The 20178-nt window shown below is 32.7% G+C and overlaps 5 protein-coding genes and 1 long non-coding RNA gene across 10 annotated transcripts in view; all 6 read right to left on the reverse strand.

Moving 5' to 3' along the window:
• The window catches only part of LOC111705591 (uncharacterized), an 8985-nt gene extending 8789 nt beyond the window's left edge, over positions 1-196 (reverse strand). For both annotated transcript variants that reach the window (XR_002766051.1, XM_023478183.1), the window contains exon 1: positions 93-196. Coding sequence is in view for 1 of the 2 variants with exons in the window: in XM_023478183.1 (XP_023333951.1) it covers positions 93-150 (58 nt within the window). In the remaining variant the exon portion in view is untranslated. The remainder of the gene's footprint in view (positions 1-92) is intronic.
• Positions 197-737: 541 nt separating this feature from the next.
• On the reverse strand, positions 738-2052 carry LOC111705593 (myotubularin-related protein 9). The gene is made up of 4 exons (XM_023478185.1): positions 1753-2052; positions 1637-1681; positions 933-1057; positions 738-815 (listed from the first exon to the last, which is right to left on the reverse strand). Exons 1-4 carry the CDS (start codon positions 1910-1912, stop codon positions 753-755), a joined length of 393 nt encoding a protein of 130 aa, XP_023333953.1. The 5' UTR covers positions 1913-2052; the 3' UTR covers positions 738-752.
• Positions 2053-2157: 105 nt separating this feature from the next.
• On the reverse strand, positions 2158-4184 carry LOC111705592 (uncharacterized). Its single transcript, XM_023478184.1, has 3 exons — positions 4019-4184; positions 2596-2682; positions 2158-2455 (listed from the first exon to the last, which is right to left on the reverse strand). The coding sequence occupies exons 1-3, from the start codon at positions 4124-4126 to the stop codon at positions 2165-2167; spliced, it is 486 nt and encodes a 161-aa protein (XP_023333952.1). The 5' UTR covers positions 4127-4184; the 3' UTR covers positions 2158-2164.
• Positions 4185-5765: 1581 nt separating this feature from the next.
• LOC111705596 (uncharacterized) lies at positions 5766-6739 on the reverse strand. Its single transcript, XR_002766053.1, has 3 exons — positions 6628-6739; positions 5899-5954; positions 5766-5819 (listed from the first exon to the last, which is right to left on the reverse strand). It is a non-coding gene; the product is annotated as an uncharacterized LOC111705596 (long non-coding RNA).
• Positions 6740-9669: 2930 nt separating this feature from the next.
• LOC111705597 (uncharacterized) lies at positions 9670-15420 on the reverse strand. Of its 3 annotated transcripts, XM_023478188.1 has the most exons (9): positions 15350-15412; positions 14968-15042; positions 12630-13209; positions 12073-12171; positions 11734-11917; positions 11371-11424; positions 10865-10925; positions 10136-10189; positions 9670-9748 (listed from the first exon to the last, which is right to left on the reverse strand). In XM_023478188.1, the coding sequence occupies exons 4-9, from the start codon at positions 12164-12166 to the stop codon at positions 9701-9703; spliced, it is 495 nt and encodes a 164-aa protein (XP_023333956.1). In that variant the 5' UTR covers positions 12167-12171; positions 12630-13209; positions 14968-15042; positions 15350-15412; the 3' UTR covers positions 9670-9700. The 3 variants fall into 3 exon arrangements, with proteins under 3 accessions (XP_023333956.1, XP_023333954.1, XP_023333955.1); XM_023478186.1 differs by lacking the exon at positions 14968-15042 and having other exon boundaries at positions 15350-15420; XM_023478187.1 differs by lacking the exon at positions 14968-15042 and having other exon boundaries at positions 12626-13209; positions 15350-15420.
• A 1619-nt stretch (positions 15421-17039) lies between these two features.
• The window catches only part of LOC111705600 (uncharacterized), a gene marked incomplete at its 5' end in the record, with an annotated part of 21803 nt that continues 18664 nt past the window's right edge, over positions 17040-20178 (reverse strand). For both annotated transcript variants that reach the window (XM_023478194.1, XM_023478193.1), the window contains 1 exon segment: positions 17040-17186. In XM_023478194.1, coding sequence (XP_023333962.1) covers positions 17070-17186 — 117 coding nt within the window.

Genomic DNA, 20178 nt, shown 5'->3' on the forward strand with positions numbered 1-20178 from the left:
TAAAATATACTTACTAAGATATGTATTAAAATATACTTACTAAGATATGTAATAAAATATACTTACTAAGATATGTAATAAAATATACTTACTATCAAAGAGAAATGTATCAAACATTGGAACCAGAGCAGTATCCCATAAATCAACCATGTACTGAGGACGGAACTCTTCAAATCAAAAATTAAATAAATTATCAGATTTTTAAATATTTAAGTTTGATGTAATTAATTTACCCTCACTATTTAATATTTTTTTTATATCGGAATTATTGTAGTTTTGTAGGTACGAAAAGTTGAACTACTTCTTTAAAGTGGTCGAGTTGGACCGTAGAAGTAGTTCAGCTGACCATACCTAGTTCAAATATTTCTCGAAATTCTAAGGATAGATTAAGTTGAAACTAGCGACGACTAATCAACTACGGTGGTAGGCGATTATATCAATAAAATGAAGACAACATTTTTATTTAAGTATTAATTGTTGACAATCTTTTTTTAAAATTACAAGTTTACAAATAATTAAAGAAAGGCTTTTCTAATTGACAGCTTTTCTTTGTTTCCATGTTTATGTCTATCCATGCTGTTTAAAAGTTTGATATAAATCAAAATTGAAATCGAAAGTTAATCGAGCATATGGGTACCGACGCAATACTATTCTAAAATGGAAGTACTAGTCCGGAAACATCAAGAATATATGTACAATACTTTTCTAAAACAAGAGCAGAGTTCGAAAACATCGAGAATATGGGTATATAGCTATTCTAAAACAGGCGCAGAGTTCAGAAATATAGAGAATTTGGGTACCGGTACAATACTATTCTAAATTGGAAGGACTGAGTCCAGAAACATGAAAATATGGTCATTTTGTATAATAAAAGCAAGAATTTAGGGCAAACCAAATATTTAAACAGATAAAAAAAATATTGCTCCTTCTACCTGAGCTCTGGGAGAACACAGTTGATGGTTTGTGGAAAAGGGGAAACCCAGGGAAACCCAATTCTGTTGAACCAGGATCTCAAAACCTTGCCGCGTTCTATGCTCCTCCTCCAGTAGGATCTCAACTGTAAAACAAAATCTCAATTAACATTTTCAAAAAATAGCCACCCACCACCACTTTAGGTAATCTCTCATTGTCTTTATCAAAATCATGGCAAATAATAATACAATTATTTTCGTGTCTTCATGAAAGATGGCGCTTCTGAATATCTCCAGAGTTTAAAATTGAAATGAGCCAAATCATTATTATAAATTAAACGATAATTTCTATTTTAATCATATATTCTTGAGAAAAATAACGGAGACAAAAAAAACATCCTCAAGTGTTTTAAATCATTTTTTTTAGCAGATTCAGATCCGCTTAAAATTTTTTAATGTTGAATCAATCATAAAACTAGGATAAAATTAAAAAATGGTACCGAGATGGAATATTTTTGAGTGAATGAGAAATGGTTTAACAAAGTATGGTTATTCAACAACTTCCTTATTTTCTGACCTTCTGTTGGTTCATAAGACTATGTGAGGGGTAAAGCAGTAATTAAATTCGATTCAAAATAAAACTCCTTCATGAATTTCCAATTTAGATCTTTTAGAGACATGTTTAAGACCCCATAAAATCTTCTAAATAATGATCAAAAAATCACCTATAGATGCCATCAGTATACTTGTCCCTCGTCCCTCATCTTCCACTAGTACCACACACTCCCCTCTCCACATCATCTCACATATCTCACGTCCTAACCTATACAGAACAATATACCTAGTACCACACACTCCCCTCTCCACATCATCTCACATCCTAACCTATTCAGAACAATATACCTAGTACCACACCACACACTCCACATCATCTCACATATCTCACATCCTGACCTAAACAGAACAATATACTTAGTACCACACCACAGACTCCAAATCATTTCACATATCTCACATCCTAACCTATACAGAACACTATACCTAGTACCACACCACACACTCCCCTCTCCACATCATCTCACATATCTCACATCCTAACCTATACAGAACAATATACCTAGTACCACACACTCCCCTCTCCACATCATCTCACATCNCAGGGTTTTACGTGCAAAATTGTTGTGTAAAAAATAGTAAAAAGGTGAAAAAAACTTCCTCTAAAATTAATTTTTTTTTCAGATCCCAATATAAAATCATATCATGCGTGCCCCAAGGGGGGGGGGTGCACCCAGTGCCCCTCCCTTGTACGCCCCTGAGTGTAGAAACTGATAATTGTTTTGAGAGCAAAAGTTTCTTTTGGCGGTCTTGATTGATATTTTGCCACTAGGATTCAAATGCCGAATTTCTGAATTAATCTTAAAGAAAGCAGTTGGTTGATTGATTGATTTCCTTGACAAATAATCTGTATCCATTTTCTCAGCTTCCTTTTCACTCTCAATACAATGCAGTTCCAGCATACTGGAGTATGCATCCTCCAAAAATGCCTGAATGAAAAATGAGATCAGTTAAAAACAAATTATGGATCTAAATATAAATCCGAACATAATTTTACCCGACCTGATTGGTTCAGCCGTTTTGCCGTTTTAAAGTATGAAACAGCCAAATTTAAAAAAAAATGTTGTACCTGAGAAGGAAGCTTTCTTTCTAGCAATATTTCTGTGAGTTTGTTCCCGGTCCCGCCAACATAATAATCGTGACGTAGTTGATCTATCTAAACATTTAACAGATTAAAGGGACTGTAAGCGTAATTTCAAGTAACCTCCATGCAAAAATGGCAATGCCCGATTTACTACGGTACACTTCAAAACTTTATCTGATCAATATCTGCAAGATATTGTTGTTTTTCTAGGTTTAAAAGCTGCAATAGAAATGAGCACTTCACTTTTGTGAATAACCAACCAGTGCTTAGGATCCATTCAATTTTTATGCGGATTTTTTTAATTTAATTTTTTTAACAAATTTTTTTTTCTCAAATTTTTGGTTTTATTTTTTTCGCTTATTTTTATCCTAAAACTTGATGAACCATTCAGAAATGAGGACATTTTTATAATCTCTCTTTTTCAAAAGATCAGATTTGGGGTTTTGGAGTAAAAAAGTTTTTTTTTTGCAGTTTTTGGTTGATATTTTACCCCTTGGATTCGGATCAGTGGATCCGCATATTTTTGCGGATTTGGATCCAGGAAGCCAAAATCTTGCAGATCCAACGGATCCGGATACGGATCCGGATCCGGATCCTAAGCACTGGAACCAACAATTAAAAATAATAAGTTTTCAAAACTATAAACGTATCGATATCTAATTTGTAGTTGCCCAGACAAAGCTGCACTCTCAGGAGTACTCCAGGATATATTACCTGTGTACTCGGGAGTACATTAAGTACAGGTTGTATATATAAAACCTGGAGTACTCCAGGATATATTACCTGTGTACTAGTGAGTAAATTAAGTACAGATGGAGATATAAACCTGGAGTACTCCAAACAGGATATATTACCTGTGTACTCGGGAGTACATTAAGTACAGGTTGTATATATAAAACCTGGAGTACTCCAGGATATATTACCTGTGTACCAGGGAGTACATTAAGTACAGGTTGTATCTACAAACCTGGAGTACCCCAGGATATATTACCTGTGTACTAGCGAGTACATTAAGTAAAGGTTGTATATACAAACCTGGAGTACTCCAGGATATATTACCTGTGTACTATGTGAGTACATTAAGTACAGGTTGTATATACAAACCTGGAGTACCCCAGGATATGTTACCTGTGTACTAGTGAGTAAATTAAGTACAGATGGAGATATAAACCTGGAGTACTCCAAAATATATTACCTGTGTACAAGGGAGTACATTAAGTACAGGTTGTATATATAAAGCTCCATCCTCTGGTATACTCCAGGATATATTATTTGTGTACTAGGGAGTACATTAAGTACAGGTTGTAGATATAAACCCGGAGTACTCCAAAATATATTACCTGTGTACTAGGGAATACATTAAATACAGGTTGTAGATATAAACCCGGAGTACTCCAAAATATATTACCTGTGTACTAGGGAGTACATTAAGTACAGGTTGTATATATAAAGCTCCACCCTCAGGAGTACCCCAAACCCAGACTGGAGGTCGGTTACCAAGAAACAGACCAGACATTCCTCCTAACTTCTCATCCGTTATATGAGCTAAATATATTTCAGATTTTTAAATTATTGAAGAAGGGACACCTTTCTTTAGAATAAAGAGATGTCCACTAATGATAAAGCTTGAAAGACTACCTGAAACTGAGCTTGCAATAAAGAAATCTAATAGTTCAAATAGTTCTATAAATAGTTTTAACAGCAACTTTTCTTGAAATGACAAAATGAAAATAGACAAGTAAACATTGTTCCTGAAAAGAATTTAAAAATTAAATTTTACCCCGAAATTTTACATTCATTTATGAATAGAGGGAAAATTAGTTAAACCAGGTAAGATATACAACAGATTATACAGACAGGACAGATAATCTACATAACAGATTATACAGATAGGACAGATAATCTAGACAACAGATTATACAGACAGGACAGATAATATACATAAAATTTTATACAGATAGGACAGATAATCTACACAACAGATTATATACTAGGATAGAAAATCTACACTACAGATTATACAGATAGGACAGATAATCTACACAAAAGATTATACAGATAGGACAATTAATCTACACAACAGATTATTCAGATAGGGCAATTTATCTACATAACAGGTTATGCCTATAGGACAGATAATCTACATTTTATACAGATAGGACAGATAATCTACAGAACAGATGATCTAAACAATTGATTATACAGATAGGACAATTAATCTACATAACAGGTTGTGCCTATAGGACAGATAATCTACATTTTATACAGATTGGACAGATAATCTACAGAACAGATGATTTAAACAACTTATTATACAAATAGGACAATTAATCTACACAACAGGTTATGCCTATAGGACAGATAATCTACATTTTATACAGATAGGACAGATAATCTACAGAACAGATGATTTAAACAACTTATTATACAGATAGGACAATCAATCTACACAACAGGTTATGCCTATAGGACAGATAATCTACAACATTTTATACAGATAATCTACAGAACAGATTTTACAGTTAAGACATATGATCTAAACAACAGATTATACAGATAGGACAGATAATCTACACAACGGATTATACAGATAGGACAGATAATCTACACAACTGATTATACAGATAGAGCAAGTCTTTTCAGTTTTTTTTAGCGTTCAAAATATTTTCTTTTCCTCAAAAATCCAGCCAATCCAGCAAGCAAGGGGGGGGGCGGGAACATTGTTAAATATGAACTTAAAGATGGAAAATGATCCGTGGAAAAAATGTCGGTAAAAAGTATCAAAATGAGGAGTTAAAGCCTGCATGCTCGATCTTACATTATTCACCGTCTTCCCTATCAAATATCCTAAATCTATATATATCAAGTTGTAATCTCTGTTTTGGTGTTTGTTTGTTTGATTGTATGTCCGATCATAACTCGAGACCACTTCACAGATTTGCCTCAAATTTTGTTTAAGGAACTCGGGAGAAACACTGAAATGTTCTTATTTTAGTTTTGAGAGTCTAAGCTAAGTGGATAGACTTTAAAAGCAAACATTTAGTTTAGGGGAAAATTGACCAAGTGCGGGTAAACGGCGGGAGTAACTATGAGTAACCTGGGCAACAATAGGTTCCAAAGCTAGTAGTGAATATTCTCTCACCTGACATTTTTGGCTTGTGATTTCTTTTTTATCTCCTTCCAGCTCGAAATCTTCCTATTGCCCTCATCTAATAAAAAAAAAATATTAGTTAACCAATTTATTTTAATTAAGCTAAATTAATTTTTCTTCAACTTTTATTATTTTACCTAAATGTGTGTACAGGCGTTGTTCAAATGCAAAAAGAAGATTAGCTTTCTTCGGTCTGAAAAAAAGAATGATTATTTATACAAAAAAAAATAAGCTGATTAAGTGAAAAAAGAACATTTTTTGATAATTTAAAAAACAAATGAAAATTAGTTGTTTTCAGCATAAAAACAAAATTGGCTGATAAAATAACAATAGAAACTACAAAATTGGCTGATAAAAAGTAACAATAGAAACTAATTGGCTGATAACGTAACAATAGAAACTACAAAATTGGCTGATAACGTAACAATAGAAACTACAAAATTGGCTGATAAAATAACAATAGAAACTAATTGGCTGATAAAATAACAATAGAAACTATTTGGCTGATAAAGTAACAATAGAAAATAAGAAGTTGATAATTTTTAAATTAGAAACATATTAGTTGGATAAAAAAATAAAGCTTTGTCTGATCACGATTTAATGAGATATCCATGATTTCTCTTTAAAATATAGGTTATTTTTAATTGTGGGTTCGATATAAAAGTGACTGGTGGATCTATGGCTAATAAAACAATGAAGGAAATAAGCAGAATTGCGAACTTTAAGCAAGAAAAACGACGATCTCTTTTGTTTTATTGATCAGATACAGAGTTAAACCTTTCTGAATCTAAAATGTTCTTTGAGGTTTGGGTCATTTGAAATTGTAACGTTAGTCCCTACAATCCGCAGAAGTTTTGAAGTATTACCTTATATGATGTAGGAGCGCATTAACTATATTTCTGCCCTGGTCTATCTTAGCAAACTTGAAACTGAACCTGTAGAACCTGTAGTTCTTACAGATAATAAATATACCATCAACCTTCAAACCATCATTATTTAGTTCTTACAGATAATAAATGAACAATCCATTCTTTCTTAAGTTTATTAACGAACCTTTATGTAAAAAAAGTTGAAATGACCAATAGTAAATTTTAACCAACAAATAGTAATTTCTGAACATTCCTAGATTTATTTATAATATTGACAAATAATGGTTCCTTTGAGGTGACGTTTGAGCCGAGTGTTAATCTTTTCTTTTTCTCCCCTCCATCTCCGGATATCTCATATACCGCGTAGATACTAAATTATAATATTTACAAAATAAAGAATCGTATAATCTGAAGCCTGAAACCGGATCCGGATCCATGTCTAAACCGTATGACAGGTCAACAGATCAATCCGGAACAAAAAATAAACATAATTTAGATTTTTTCATTTTCAAAAATCTCACGATCAACTTGTTGGTATTAATCTCTGAGGGTTTTGTTCTACTTTTCAACCAGTCTGATCTGGATCGAATCCGTCTATTATTATTATTATTATAGATTTATTTCGTACACAAAGGTAAAATGGTACAGCATGATAAGACAAAAACAAGAATAAAGTATAATATATAAATATAGTTTCTATTCGGAACATAAAAAGTTGATCATGGTTGCGATCTCATTATCATCAAAGTTGTTTAGAACAAAATTATCTTCTTTAACTTTAAGTAATTTATGAAGAATGGGTAATTTCCATTCTTGGTCTAAAGGAATATGATTGTATATCATATTTTGTTTAAAGCAAAATTTGTTTAGATTTCTAGATTGTACATTACAATCTTGTGCAATAGATTCAAGATTTTTAAATAAAACAGTTCTTAAATCATGTTTACTTAGATCTACTAAAAGTCGAATACATAGCTTATGACAAATTGATAAACTGGTCACAAATTGTACAAAACGAGTGCATAAAACTGTTTTAATATGAGGAACATTAGAAATGTGCTCAATGAAACATCTATGGGTTTCTCTTGGTAGATCAAATAAAATGAGAATAACAATGTTCCCTGAGTTCAGGAGTGTTTGAACATGTATTAGCATAAAGAAATTCTTGATTAAGAGAATGTATTTTAGAAATAAATTTAGCACGTTTACAGCTAACATCTTTTGTCATAGAACCATTAGACTGCAGTGTGTTGCCAAGATGTTTAATTTCCGTTACATAGGGTAGGGGTAAATTATTTAAAAGTATCGGGCAAATATTATCAGTATTCATGACAGGGTTACTGAAAACTATACATTTTGTTTTTGATTTGGAAACATCTGCATTTGTGCTAAATTTTAACTGATGAAGACTAGCAAATTTTTCACAAACATTAGTCATTAACTGTAGTCCAGATCGACTCGGAGATAATAATATAATGTCATCCGCATAAACCCAGATTCCTAGGTATACGCAATTTAGTTGACAACCAACTTTCAGATTTCTAAGTTAAATAATCAAATCATTTATATAAATATATAGGAAACTGCACCCTGGCGTACACCATTTTTCACATTAAAAGGTTGAAAGATAATGTTCCCCCATCTCACATTACACATTTGATATGAGTAAACATGAATTAAGCATCTTACTATCAAAGGTGATATTTTTCTTTTTAAAAGTTTAGGAAATAGTTTAGCCCAAGAAACCATGTCAAATGCTTTACTTAGGTCCATTGAACAAGCAAATATAGGCCTGCCTAGTCTATTATAATGATCTATTACAGTGTTTATCGCCCAAGTACACATAGATGTGCTAGATTTAGCTTGAAATCCAAACTGTAGCTCATCTGTTGCTACAGTTTGGATTGGTCAACAGTTGAACCAATCGGATACGGATCCTGTTCGCTAGATGGACCAATCAGATTATTCTATTTATAAAATTGGCTAGTCTGTTGGGTTTGTTAGTATGAAATAATAGACAAAACTAATAAACTGATCGTGTTCAATTCTTTTAATATCTCACATAAGTTAACCCATGAAGGATTTATGAAAGTTTAAATACAAAATTTTGTTGTTAAAACTTGCTGTTAGAAAACCACCAAAGAAACACAGAAAAATATGCGAAATTTTTTAATTAAATGATATAAGAAGAAATAGGTGGCTTCAATGCCTGATCTTCTCTTTCTTAATTTCAAGATTAATTTAAATTTCAGTTTGTATCAACAAAGTGGTTTGTATATTGTTCAACCAATCAGTGGGGGTTGGAGAAACCAGAACAGCCAATCAGAGAAGCCGATAGGGATTCAAGGCAGTGCTTAGGATCCATTTAATTTTGATTTGGGTTTTAGGAGTAAAAAAGTTATTTTTGCAGTTATGGTTGATATTTTACCCCTTGGATCGGGATCCGTGGATCCGGATCCAGGAAAAGAGAAGATAATTGTCTGAGATTGGAAAAAATTAAAAATTTAATCGACTGGCAAGTGTTCCCCGCTTTATGAAACTTTTAACCTAAAAATTCATTATTTACACAAATTCTGCGAAAAAATTTAGATTTTTTCAACAAAAAGTATTTCTATGAATAAGGCAGATTACAAGAAGTAATTAGGCGTATTTTCTTGAAAAATGATATCGCCTACACACATCTTTCTTTAAATAACTTCTTTTTGTCCCTGCTTTAAGATAAACATAATCTATTAATGTGAGGGGGTGGGGGAGGGCTGGATTTAGCTTTGAATTTGGAAAGATAATTTGACGTCGAGAGTACCAATAAAATGAAATAGCTAATTTGTTAGTAAGGCCAATTTTTCTTTTTCACTCCAAAAATCATTTACAGAGAAAAATTCCAAAAACCTCAATATTAAATACCTTATATACTTTTATAAAATTAAAAAATTTGAACTCCTTGAGTAAATATCGAATTATAGATTATTCAGGAGGTCCATCCTTCAATTTTATCTAAGAAAGTTAATAAAGGAATCAAAACATACACCTCCGAATTGTTATAAAAAATGGCCCCATAGTTTCTCCCCTATTAAAAAATGTACCCTGAGACAGTACTGTAGCTGCAAACTCTGTCCGCCTGAACAGATTATAAAATATACTTTACATTTTACAGATTAAAACTGAAATCAAATCTATCTATAGATATATGTTTATTTGTATTTGTTTGCGTGCTTGCAGTTAACGTCAAAACTGCTAACCAATCCGACCAATTTTTGGGGCGGGCCTTTCATGAACCACGGCAAGGTTTATAAATGGAGGAATTTAAAATTAATTTCCGGCTTTTTAAAATCCACGAAAAACACGATAAATCGGCAAAATTGTTTTGCTTATTGTTCGATAATTTCAGAAGCAAAATGCTGCAGATAGTGCAACAATAAAAAGTTAAAATCAAAGATGGGCACAGCCACATAAACACTAAATCATTTAAAAATTAATTTGAAAGGGAAACTTTTTATTTCTTTACCTTTGAAATGAATAACTCTCCTTCATGAAGCTCATTACTAAAATCCATGCCCTCCTGCAGAAAACAGCAATTTTTTATCAAATATCTAGTTACAACCCGACCTCCATGTCAATATAAACCAAACCTCAATGTCAATATAAACCAAACCTCAATGTCAATATATACCAAACCTCNCCTCAGGGTCAATATAAACCCGACCTCAAGCAGAATATGACCTAACCTCAGGGTCATTATAAACCCGACCTCAAGGTTAATATAAACCCGACTTCAAGATCAATAAGGTCAATATAAACCCGACCTCAGGGTGAATATAAACCCGAATTCAAGGTCATTGTAAACCCCACCTCGAGGTCAATATAAACCCAACCTCAAGGTCAATATAACCCGACCTCAAGATCAATATAAACCCGACCTCATGGTTAATAAAAACCCAACCTTGAGGACAATATAAACTCGACCTCATGGTTAATATAAAGCCAACCTTGAGGACAATATATACCCGACCTCATGGTTAATATAAAGCCAACCTTGAGGACAATATAAACCCGACCTCATGGTTAATATAAAGCCAACCTTGAGGACAATATATACCCGACCTCATGGTTAATATAAAGCCAACCTTGAGGACAATATATACCCGACCTCATGATTAATATAAAGCCAACCTTGAGGACAATATATACCCGACCTCAAGGTCAACATAAAACCAACCTCAAGGTCAATATTTACCTGAGCAGGGTCCTCGGCTTCGAGGTCAATATACGAGGTAAAACTGGATACACTTTTCAACCTGAAAGGGATTGATCAAGCTTGATCCTGCTTTTTTAAATATATCAAAAAAGCTTCACATCTATATTTTTATTTAACTCTTAAGAGACCATAGACGTAACTTCAAAAGACCCTCCATTTAAAGAGTTGCGTGTCCGTATCAGTCTTTAAACATTGCCTAATCATGGATGTAAATCTACTACAATTATTAATTATATTTATAATAATATATAAATATAAATATAATAATAATATTATAATTATTGTAATTATTAAAGACTTTTTTTTCGAAAATCGCTTTGGACATAAAATATCATTTTCGAGGTACATCTGTATCGTCAACTGTGTTGGATTCACACTGTATGCTAACGTTCACTCCCGTTTAACGGGAATCTGGCCCTCTTTGAGAGGTAAAAACACGAAGNAAAATTAATAATAATAAAATTTTAAAATAGCAAATAATTTACTTGTTATTGAGGGTCATTGTGTACCCTTTGGCGTATCCTTGCTGATGCATTGAACTAAAAAACATCGGGTTTAAAATTATTTTTAAAATTCTGCGATTATCGAGTAAACATAACATAAAGTGCGACCAAAGATTTTTGCAAGAAATAAAAAAAAATAGGGTTTTCCAGCAATTTTATTACAAAAGGAAATGTTAAAAAATGCTTATATATTATCAAATGAGGGAAAAGAGTAAAAAAATGTACTTAGAAGTCTTTATTAATTGCACAGAAACCCGTCAAATAAAATTAAGCTTGGGACAACCTAAGAATGAGGGGAAGGGGGGTGTTTACAACGTTTAAATTTTGATAGATAAGTTGCAATACCTGTTGTCAAAAACCACAATATTTCCCCCTTCTCTGTCCCAATCGACTGCGACAGTATTTGAGTCTAAACTGAGTCGATCTTCTGTGTATCCGTCCTCTGCTGCGAGACACAGGTCGAGAGATTCACTTACGTCCTCACCAGAAACTTCGACTGAGTCTTTGTTATGGAATTCTGTTGTTGTCACTGCTCAAAATTCATAAATAACTTCCATATTTTAAATAGTTTTATCTTTAATCTAAAGCTACCCCCCAATATTGGGAATTCATGGCTAATCCGAATACAAAGCCATGCTGAAAATGAAGCAAAAATAAATCCTCGGAATTTTTAGTTATTAATTCCTGAGGAGTCAAGATCATGATCCACATAGTTAGTTGTATAGGTGACAAGTTCTATTCCATCTTCATCTTCTATTCCACTTTCCAGTTCAAACATTTATCCTGTTTTCAGGGGTATCTAGATTTATCCAATAGTACGATCATAACCCATGAACCCCTTGACCGATTTGCCTCAATTGGAAACTCGGTAAACCACGGGAATGTGTTTGCTTAGTTTGACAATTTTAGGTTTGTCGACTTTTCCAAGCTAACATAATATATTTTTGTTGTTCCCTTCCCCCCCCCATCCTGTAGCCCAGGATAAATTACTAGTGGTTTATCGTTAAATTCGTGGAAAAAAACAATTACATGGGCAAATTGTTGTGTTTTTGGGGGAGAAGTCAATAAGGGGAAAATTCGAGGAAAATATACCAAAAAGTTTTTTGCCCCAAAATCTTCTAAAATCATCCCACCCCTCAAGGTAGGGAGGGGGGGGGATTATTTCTTCAAAATCTTTATTCATTTATATTTACATAATACATTATATATAAATATAAATATATAAGTATATACACCCCTCCCTGTTTCAGCAACATTCCCCGTAAGCACAGTAGTTTACAGTGTACAATTCTCCGTTTTTCAACTTTTATCGCATTTTTTTCTGAAAAAAAAACAACAACATTCATTGGCGGGAAATATTTTCAGCAAAACATTTGGTGGGCTAGAATGGAGGAAAAGGACTAAAGAAAAAAATATCAAAGATATTTTCACGAGAAGTTAATTCATTATAAATCTCAGTTTTCAATGGTTAGATAATTTACATAACTAGGTTTATAGAAAAGTACCTTTTTGTCCGTAAAAGACATACAAGGTTGATAATTGAACGCAGATCTAAATTCATTTAACTAAGTACTTTGTATAATATCGTCCTTGGCACAAGAAATTTCATAAATCAAGGAGAAAAATGATAAAAACTCTTGTTAAAGGGAAAAAATCATGTTAATGGGGAAAAAATGTGATGAAGGCCTCCTCTTAATTATTCCATCAGACTGGATGAAGGGGGAGGGCAGCCCCCCGACAGAAGCAGAGTAAGGAGCTTCCTAGGCACTCACAGCAGGAGCAGCATCAGCAGCAGGAGCATCTCCCCCAGCAGCTTCAGCTCTACAATATATAAAAATATATTAGAAAGGTTTTAAGTAACAGGAAAAGAAATCTGAGAAGAAATAAAGGTGCTGTACAACAAAAAGGGGGATAGGAAAAATTAATCAATTTTTAAGAACAATGAGAATGGTAACCTTGATATGCCAAGTGAGAATAATACTTATTCGATAAAACAAAATTGATCTTAATTTTATCCATGAATTCCATAATTTTATACAGGGTTACCCACTTGAACTTTTCTTCATTGCAACGTATTTCTTTGTTCCCAAAACATCAAATATACCATTCAAAAGCCTAATGCAAGACAAAACATTCTGTTTTTAGATTGTTAAAATTTCTAGTGTTTTGGCGTCATTTAAGTTTCATTCTTTGTGGGTGACCCTGTAGTGTAAGTGTACATAGGTAAAAAATGGAGTTAAATTTCATAAATTAAAAAGACAGTAGAGTGGACCAAAAGTAGTGCAAGAAGATTGATGAAATCGTACTAAAATTACAAATTTTTCCAAAACCCTAACTACAGAACGTCACTTAAACCTTCCCTTCTATTATCATAAATTTTAAGCAATTTAAGTAAAATTTAATTAGCAACACATATCCGACCGTTGATTTCACCATTATAGTAACTTAACTGTTCCAAGGGACAATTACGTAAAATAACATCAAATTCATGGAAGTTCAAGGAAAAATTCGCGGATTAAATTTTTTTAAGACGATAAACTTTTTCGAAAAATTCCTTTGATTGCCTTACAAATCGGTCGTAAAACATTAATTTGAATTTAAAATAATTTCTTCTTTTCATTCATCATCTAAAAATATTTCTGCTTCAGATGAAATATTGGTATCTCTTAAAATGAGATAATTCCCCGAATGTAAATACATCGCTTGCATGAAATCAATGAGATAAAAGACCGTGATAATGATAAAAGGATTTTCTAATTTCTTATAGCATAGTAGGAACTGTTTTTATTGTAAAAAATGACAGATATTACAGTTGTATGAAATAGTTTCAAGACAGATATGAGAGAAAAAACAGATTCACAGATATAACAGTTGTATTAAGTAGTTTTATAACAGATATGAGAGAATATAAACAGCTTCACAGACATAACAGTTGTATTAAGTAGTGTTAAGACAGCTATGGGAGAATAACAGCTTCACAGATATAACAGTTGTATTAAGTAGTGTTAGAACAGCTATGAGAGAATAAACAGCTTCACAGATATAACAGTTGTATTGAGTAGTTTTATAACAGCTATGAGAGAATAAAAGCTTTACAGATATAACAGTTGTATTAAGTAGTGTTAAGACAGTTATGAGAGAATAAACAGATATAACAGTTGTATTAAGAAGTGTTTAGACAGCTATGGGAGAATAAACAGCTTCACAGATATAACAGTTGTATTAAGTAGTGTTAATACAGCTAAGGGAGAATAAAAAGATTAATAGGTAAAAGTAGGTGTATTATAAGCAGTATTTCTCCTCGCATTTGAAACAAGTTCTCCACTGGTTGAAACATCAGTCTTTAGAATATTTAAAAAATGCAAATATTGGGGTCTAGAAATCAGCCGTGTACAGTGTACACTGTACAGTATAGTAAAGGTTAACAGGATCGTACCGGTCCTAAATATCAGGTGTGTACGGTGAGGTAAATCAAGCCTGTACAGTTTGCCTCCTAATACGCCACAACAAAATTTAGAAAACTCTAAACACCCTCCATTGTTCTTTCACCCTTAATGAAGGACGGAAATACATTGTAACCTCGGTAGGACTATTGGAATCTGTTGGTTTGATACAAGAGGCAGAAGATCAATTGCATCCGGTATCTCTTCACCTCTAGAATGTTTTGAAACTTTTCTGGCTAAATCGTTTAAGAATCTTTTTTATGATCATGAAGAAACAGAAAAGGAAATTAAAACTTTTGACTTTAAAGCCCGGAAAATGGCATTAAGTTGTAAGTGAAGAAAGTCACTTTTGCAGAATAATTAATTCTGATGCTAACCAAATCTTGTGTAGGACTCTTCATTTGTGAATGAGAACGATACTGTGAAATTTTGTTTGTTTAGTTGTAACCAATATACACTTGCTACAGGGGGAGGGGGAGATGTCTTTTTAAGAAATTAAACACCCCTGACTTGCTTACCTGGCAGCCTTTTGAGCAGCTATTTTCTTCTGCTGCTTAGCCTTCCTCTTCTCTTTCTTGGCCTGTAACATAGAAAATGAACATTTTTGGCAACAGCTAAAATTTACCCCTTATATCATAATGAATGCCATAATTAGACTTGTAAAAAAATAATCAAAAATGACATGAACCAAAGTGACGAATAATAATTTTAAAAGTTTCACAACAAATTTACTGTGTTAAATATTTTATAGCTTTTATAGCAATGTAAATTTACAGCAAATACAGACATATTGCGGATCAGTTAAAATTTGTTAAAAAAAAATGTTAACGTAATTTACAGTGACCCTTCAGTGGCATATCCGATTCACAACGGTGCCCTAGTTAAAGCAAGTTGTCTCATCAAGTATGAATTAGATAAACATGTTTTTTTTTTCATTTTTGAGTTCGCTGCTAAATTGACTCGCGCATTATTGATCATTTGAGTTGTCCAGGGTGAATCGTTCATATCGGACCCAGACCGAAATATATTTTCGATAAATGTGGAACTAACATCTACTTTTTTTTACTCTACAGAGGTTTGGTCCATCACCATCACCGAATTTTACATCTTGGGCATGTCCTTCTTCTTATAGAGTCACTTAAATTAACGACGTCTGTTACCTTATACCTGGGAAACAACACCTTCCCACTGTAAGGGTGGGGCGCTGCCTCCACGCCCCCCCCCTGGTTATACGCACTAGACTAAGACGCGGATTATGTTAAAACATGATTACTTACAGCTTCTGAAGTGTCTGTATAAATCAGCTGATCACTCTAGAGGGACAGACTAAACTTGCAAAATTTCGACGACCAGAAAGGGCTGCAAAACTTTTTTTTCCAGAAAATGCTCTTAGGACAATTGATTTCTGCCTAATTCTTCTTTTCATATTCATGTATGCTCAATTTTCACAAATTTTATACGGATACATTTGAAAATAATACAAAAAAAGAAAGTTTAAAAAATATATTTGGGGATGAAAAGTAAAAACTAAAAAAATATCAAAATTATACATTTTAAATTTTTTATTGGGTTGAACTGAAAAAATCCGAAATGTGAGATAATTCACCCATTCAGTCTCCAAAAATTTTACATTTTAAAGTAATAATTGTGCAAATTTCTGCAAAAAATCTTCAAATCAAATGGAATGTTTTAAGGACCTCTCTGAAACGTACGTGTCATGGTCCTAATGCTGATATTGGGTATAATGAGTCAACTGTTGATAAAATTTTAGTTTCAAGGGGGGGGGGGGTGAGGAGCAACAAGTAAAAATACCAGAAAAAAATTAAATCAAATTTAAATGGGCACTGAAACGTAACAGAAAAATAAATTATGAAACATACTCTAAATTCTATACATTTTCTTTATACAAGATATGAAGAGGTTAGAACGTTCATAAGAAGAGTTTGATTTTTAATTAAGAAGTGGAAGGAGTGAGGGGGGGGGGATACAGCCCCCTCCTTTCCCCCCCTCACTTGTCACTACTTAAAATATATTTTTTATCTTTAAAAATCATTTCCCCCTTATTTTGAAAAAAAAATTTTTAGGAAAAAATGAAACATTTTTTTTTGGTAAAAAAAATAAAACAACTTCCTTTTAAATGTAAATTCTTTCATTTCCCCTCCCAGATCTTTAAAAAATCATCCCCCCCCCCAGGCCACGTTACACGTGATCAGTTAGTTTTTTAAGCCACATATAGAACTAAATTTTAATTTTTACCTCTACATTCTTCTGGACCTTGGATCCCTGAGTTTTGAAGCTGGAAGTAAACTCAGGATAGGAATCATCACGACTTACACGGAAAGTGCATTCAACGCCCTAAACATTTACATTTAGAATCAAATCAAATCAAATCATCAGGTTTAGGGATTGCTTTAGGCTCCTTTATACAAAGTGGGGTTTCAAATCACTGTGTACTTGGGTTGTTCAACCCGGATCTCCAAAAAGTTGTTAGAAATTAAACTTGAAAGGACCTGGTAATTCAGGGTTGGAAAAAAACAGAGTTTTTAAAAAACATACCAGTGTGTTTTATAGGGTTCTATTGGACTTATTGTTTTTTTGGGGGGGATTTTTCAAATTGAAAGTAGTTAAAACCTATCAAAATTCATACTTAACATAATATTAAGACTACTAAAGCAATACGTGAACTTTACAGTTGTGAAAAATAATATTATTGTTGTGATAATAGATATAATCATATACAATGATATCACCTCCCTTCTTAGGGGGAAATACTGCAATTTTTGATATTCTAGTTCTGTAAACAGACTAATCTATTTTCACACTTTCATACATATTGTCTATAAAGAGGGACCGTCCCCGCTCGAATTCTGAACGAAAAATCGGCTTTTTCTCCGGCCACAGTTGTCTTTGAAAAGTAATACTATTACCAATCAAGAGCGAATAGGTTGTTTAGTTTACCCTGAAATTACCCAAATAAGTGAACGGTCCCTTTAAGGGACCATTGTGAGTGGAGCATTGTCATCTTTGCATGGGGGGTCATTTGAAAGTTCGCTTACTGTCCCATTAAACCCCGAATATATGAAATTATTTTTTAGCGGACTTATTTCCATATTTTTATATCTCTTTAATGACTTTGCATGATAGAGGACGATTGAGACATTTATATTCTAGCTGAAAATTGATTATTTTTCAATAGGGATTTTCAATTTAAGATTACGGATAAATGCTACAGAGACAATTTAGGAATTCATCAATTTTTAAGATGCAAAAATGACGATATCTTCCTTCAGTTCTATACATTAAATCAGAATATGAAATCAGATATGGGAAATTGTCTCTAAATCTTAAAAAAGTACACTTTTAAACCCCTCTTTCCATAAAAAAATCTTGATCAAATAAAATGACTCATTTATTTTCTAGTGAAACATATTTCTTGTGTATTTAGGACCACATGTTTACAATGTAGTACAGTAGTAATCATATTTACATTATTACTCATTCACTCTTTTTCACCAGAATACTGTTTAGCAAAAAAGGTAATCTTTTCCAAGTACAATACAGAAGGCAATATCGAGAATAATTATAAGAAATTGGAAAACTTATTTTCCCTACGAAGCTGGGTTTCCAAGTTATCAACTAATTTAGAGCAAGGCGCCTCCAATGAATTTTCCCATGTTTTTAAAGCTAAAAGTGTGGGTACAAAAATGTTCAATCGAACTAAAATCTAAAATTTCACCGTTTTTCACATTTGACCTAATTAGTACAAATGAACAAAAAAAAGTTCAATCGAAGTAATCGAACTGAAATCTAAAATTTCACAATTTTACACATTAAACCTAATTAGTACAAATGAACAAATTGTTGGTGGAAATGTATATTTGCACTAACGTTTAATTGCACAATAATTACAGAAAAAAATAGTTAGTTTGAACAAATATTTTTAGTATTCCAGGTCAATTGCACTAATAATTACAGAAAAAAATAGTTAGTTTGAACAAATATTTTTAGTATTCCAGGTCAATTGCACTAATGATCATTTGTACTAAATATTCCTGGCGGGAAAATAAAATTGTATTTCAATTGAACACTATGAAGCACGATTTGTGTTCATTAGCACTAATGTTCAATTGTAATACAAACCGGTTTCTGATCAGCTGACTTTAGTGCAAATGTACGTTAGTTCAATCGGACATTAGTGCAAACGATATAGCATCCACCAAAATCCAGCCTTTCACAATGTATAAACAAAACAAAAATCTTTGACCATAGTATCAATTTAAGGTTTTCTCTTTTGTGTTTAGTTTTTAATTTACTCTAATTTAATGTGTTAAGATTGATCTGCGTTATACCTTGCCTTTTTGTACAAAATTAAAAATATTAATTTTGTAAAAAAGACTGAATGTTTAATTGTATTAGTCTGTGTATTCATTTTATGAATGAATTTGTTTGATTTATTGCTTGAAGGGATCCTAAACGAAATGTCAAGTGTTTCTCTGTATAAAGAATGATATGCTAGATTCACAACGGCACCCTTAAAGCGTGCGTCTCTTAAAGAATGTATAAATTATCCTGATTTTATCAGCTGAATATTGATTGTAGTTTCTCTGTAATAAGAGTAATAAGAAATGAGACAACAAGAAGCCCCTTCTTGGGCAACCCAGAACGCTTAGAGGAAGAGTCCGACTTGCGGACTTAAGCTACAGAGACAATGAAGGTAAATGAAATGATTTAACACTAAAAAAAACTTTATATCTTCCTCATTGTACTCATTGTACCATTGTCAATCAGACGTCAGACGTTTAATGGAGGGTCTTTTAAAATGACGTGTTTAGTCCCTTGAAGATATATTGGTTTGTTTGATAGTAGTCTAGCTGGGAGAACTTTCCTAAAGCCTTTCTTATTTATGACGTAGTACTGGACTAATGGAGGTTGGATGGATGAATCAATGAATTTTAAGTATTGAGTTAGAAAGTTGGATAGATACATATCTGGCCTAAATATATCAACAAAGAAGTGTCTACAATATAAACTAAAAAGTACAAATTAATTCAATTGTTCAACCCAATGAGTAGAAATCTATGTCGAATAATAATTAATTTTTAAAATTAATTAAAAAAATAAGTTATGCTTGGTTGAACTTTTAGTTCTGCTCGAATAATTTGAATTGTAGATTTATCAGAGAATTATCAGTCAACAACCCACCTCTTACTTCCCACTCCCCCTTGGCAAATAATATAATATTACTCCCCACTCCCCCTCGGCAAATAGTATAATATTACTCCGAACTCCCCCTCGGCAAATAATATAATAATATTCCCCATTACCCAAATAAGTGAACGTTCCCTTT

This window comes from Eurytemora carolleeae, unplaced genomic scaffold (genome assembly GCF_000591075.1).
Source record: "Eurytemora carolleeae unplaced genomic scaffold, Eaff_2.0 scaffold661, whole genome shotgun sequence".
Taxonomy (NCBI): Eukaryota; Metazoa; Arthropoda; class Copepoda; order Calanoida; family Temoridae; genus Eurytemora; species Eurytemora carolleeae.

Coding starts and splice junctions, on each gene's coding strand:
- LOC111705597 (XM_023478186.1), bottom strand. CDS start 12,166: ATGTTTGAACTGGAAAGTGGAATAGAAGATGAAGATGGAATAGAACTT. Junction 11,918..12,072: donor TCATGATCTTGACTCCTCAG/GAATTAATAACT, acceptor AATTTTGAGCAG/TGACAACAACAGAATTCCAT. Junction 10,190..10,864: donor AAGCCGAGGACCCTGCTCAG/GTAAATATTGAC, acceptor TGTTTTCTGCAG/GAGGGCATGGATTTTAGTAA.
- LOC111705592 (XM_023478184.1), bottom strand. CDS start 4,126: ATGTCTGGTCTGTTTCTTGGTAACCGACCTCCAGTCTGGGTTTGGGGT. Junction 2,683..4,018: donor ATGTACTCCCTAGTACACAG/GTAATATATTTT, acceptor TTAAATGTTTAG/ATAGATCAACTACGTCACGA. Junction 2,456..2,595: donor AAAGAAAGCTTCCTTCTCAG/GTACAACATTTT, acceptor TTTTTCATTCAG/GCATTTTTGGAGGATGCATA.
- LOC111705593 (XM_023478185.1), bottom strand. CDS start 1,912: ATGATTTGGAGTCTGTGGTGTGGTACTAAGTATATTGTTCTGTTTAGG. Junction 1,682..1,752: donor AGGGGAGTGTGTGGTACTAG/GTATATTGTTCT, acceptor GTGTGGTACTAG/TGGAAGATGAGGGACGAGGG. Junction 1,058..1,636: donor TATACTGATGGCATCTATAG/GTGATTTTTTGA, acceptor TTTGTTTTACAG/TTGAGATCCTACTGGAGGAG.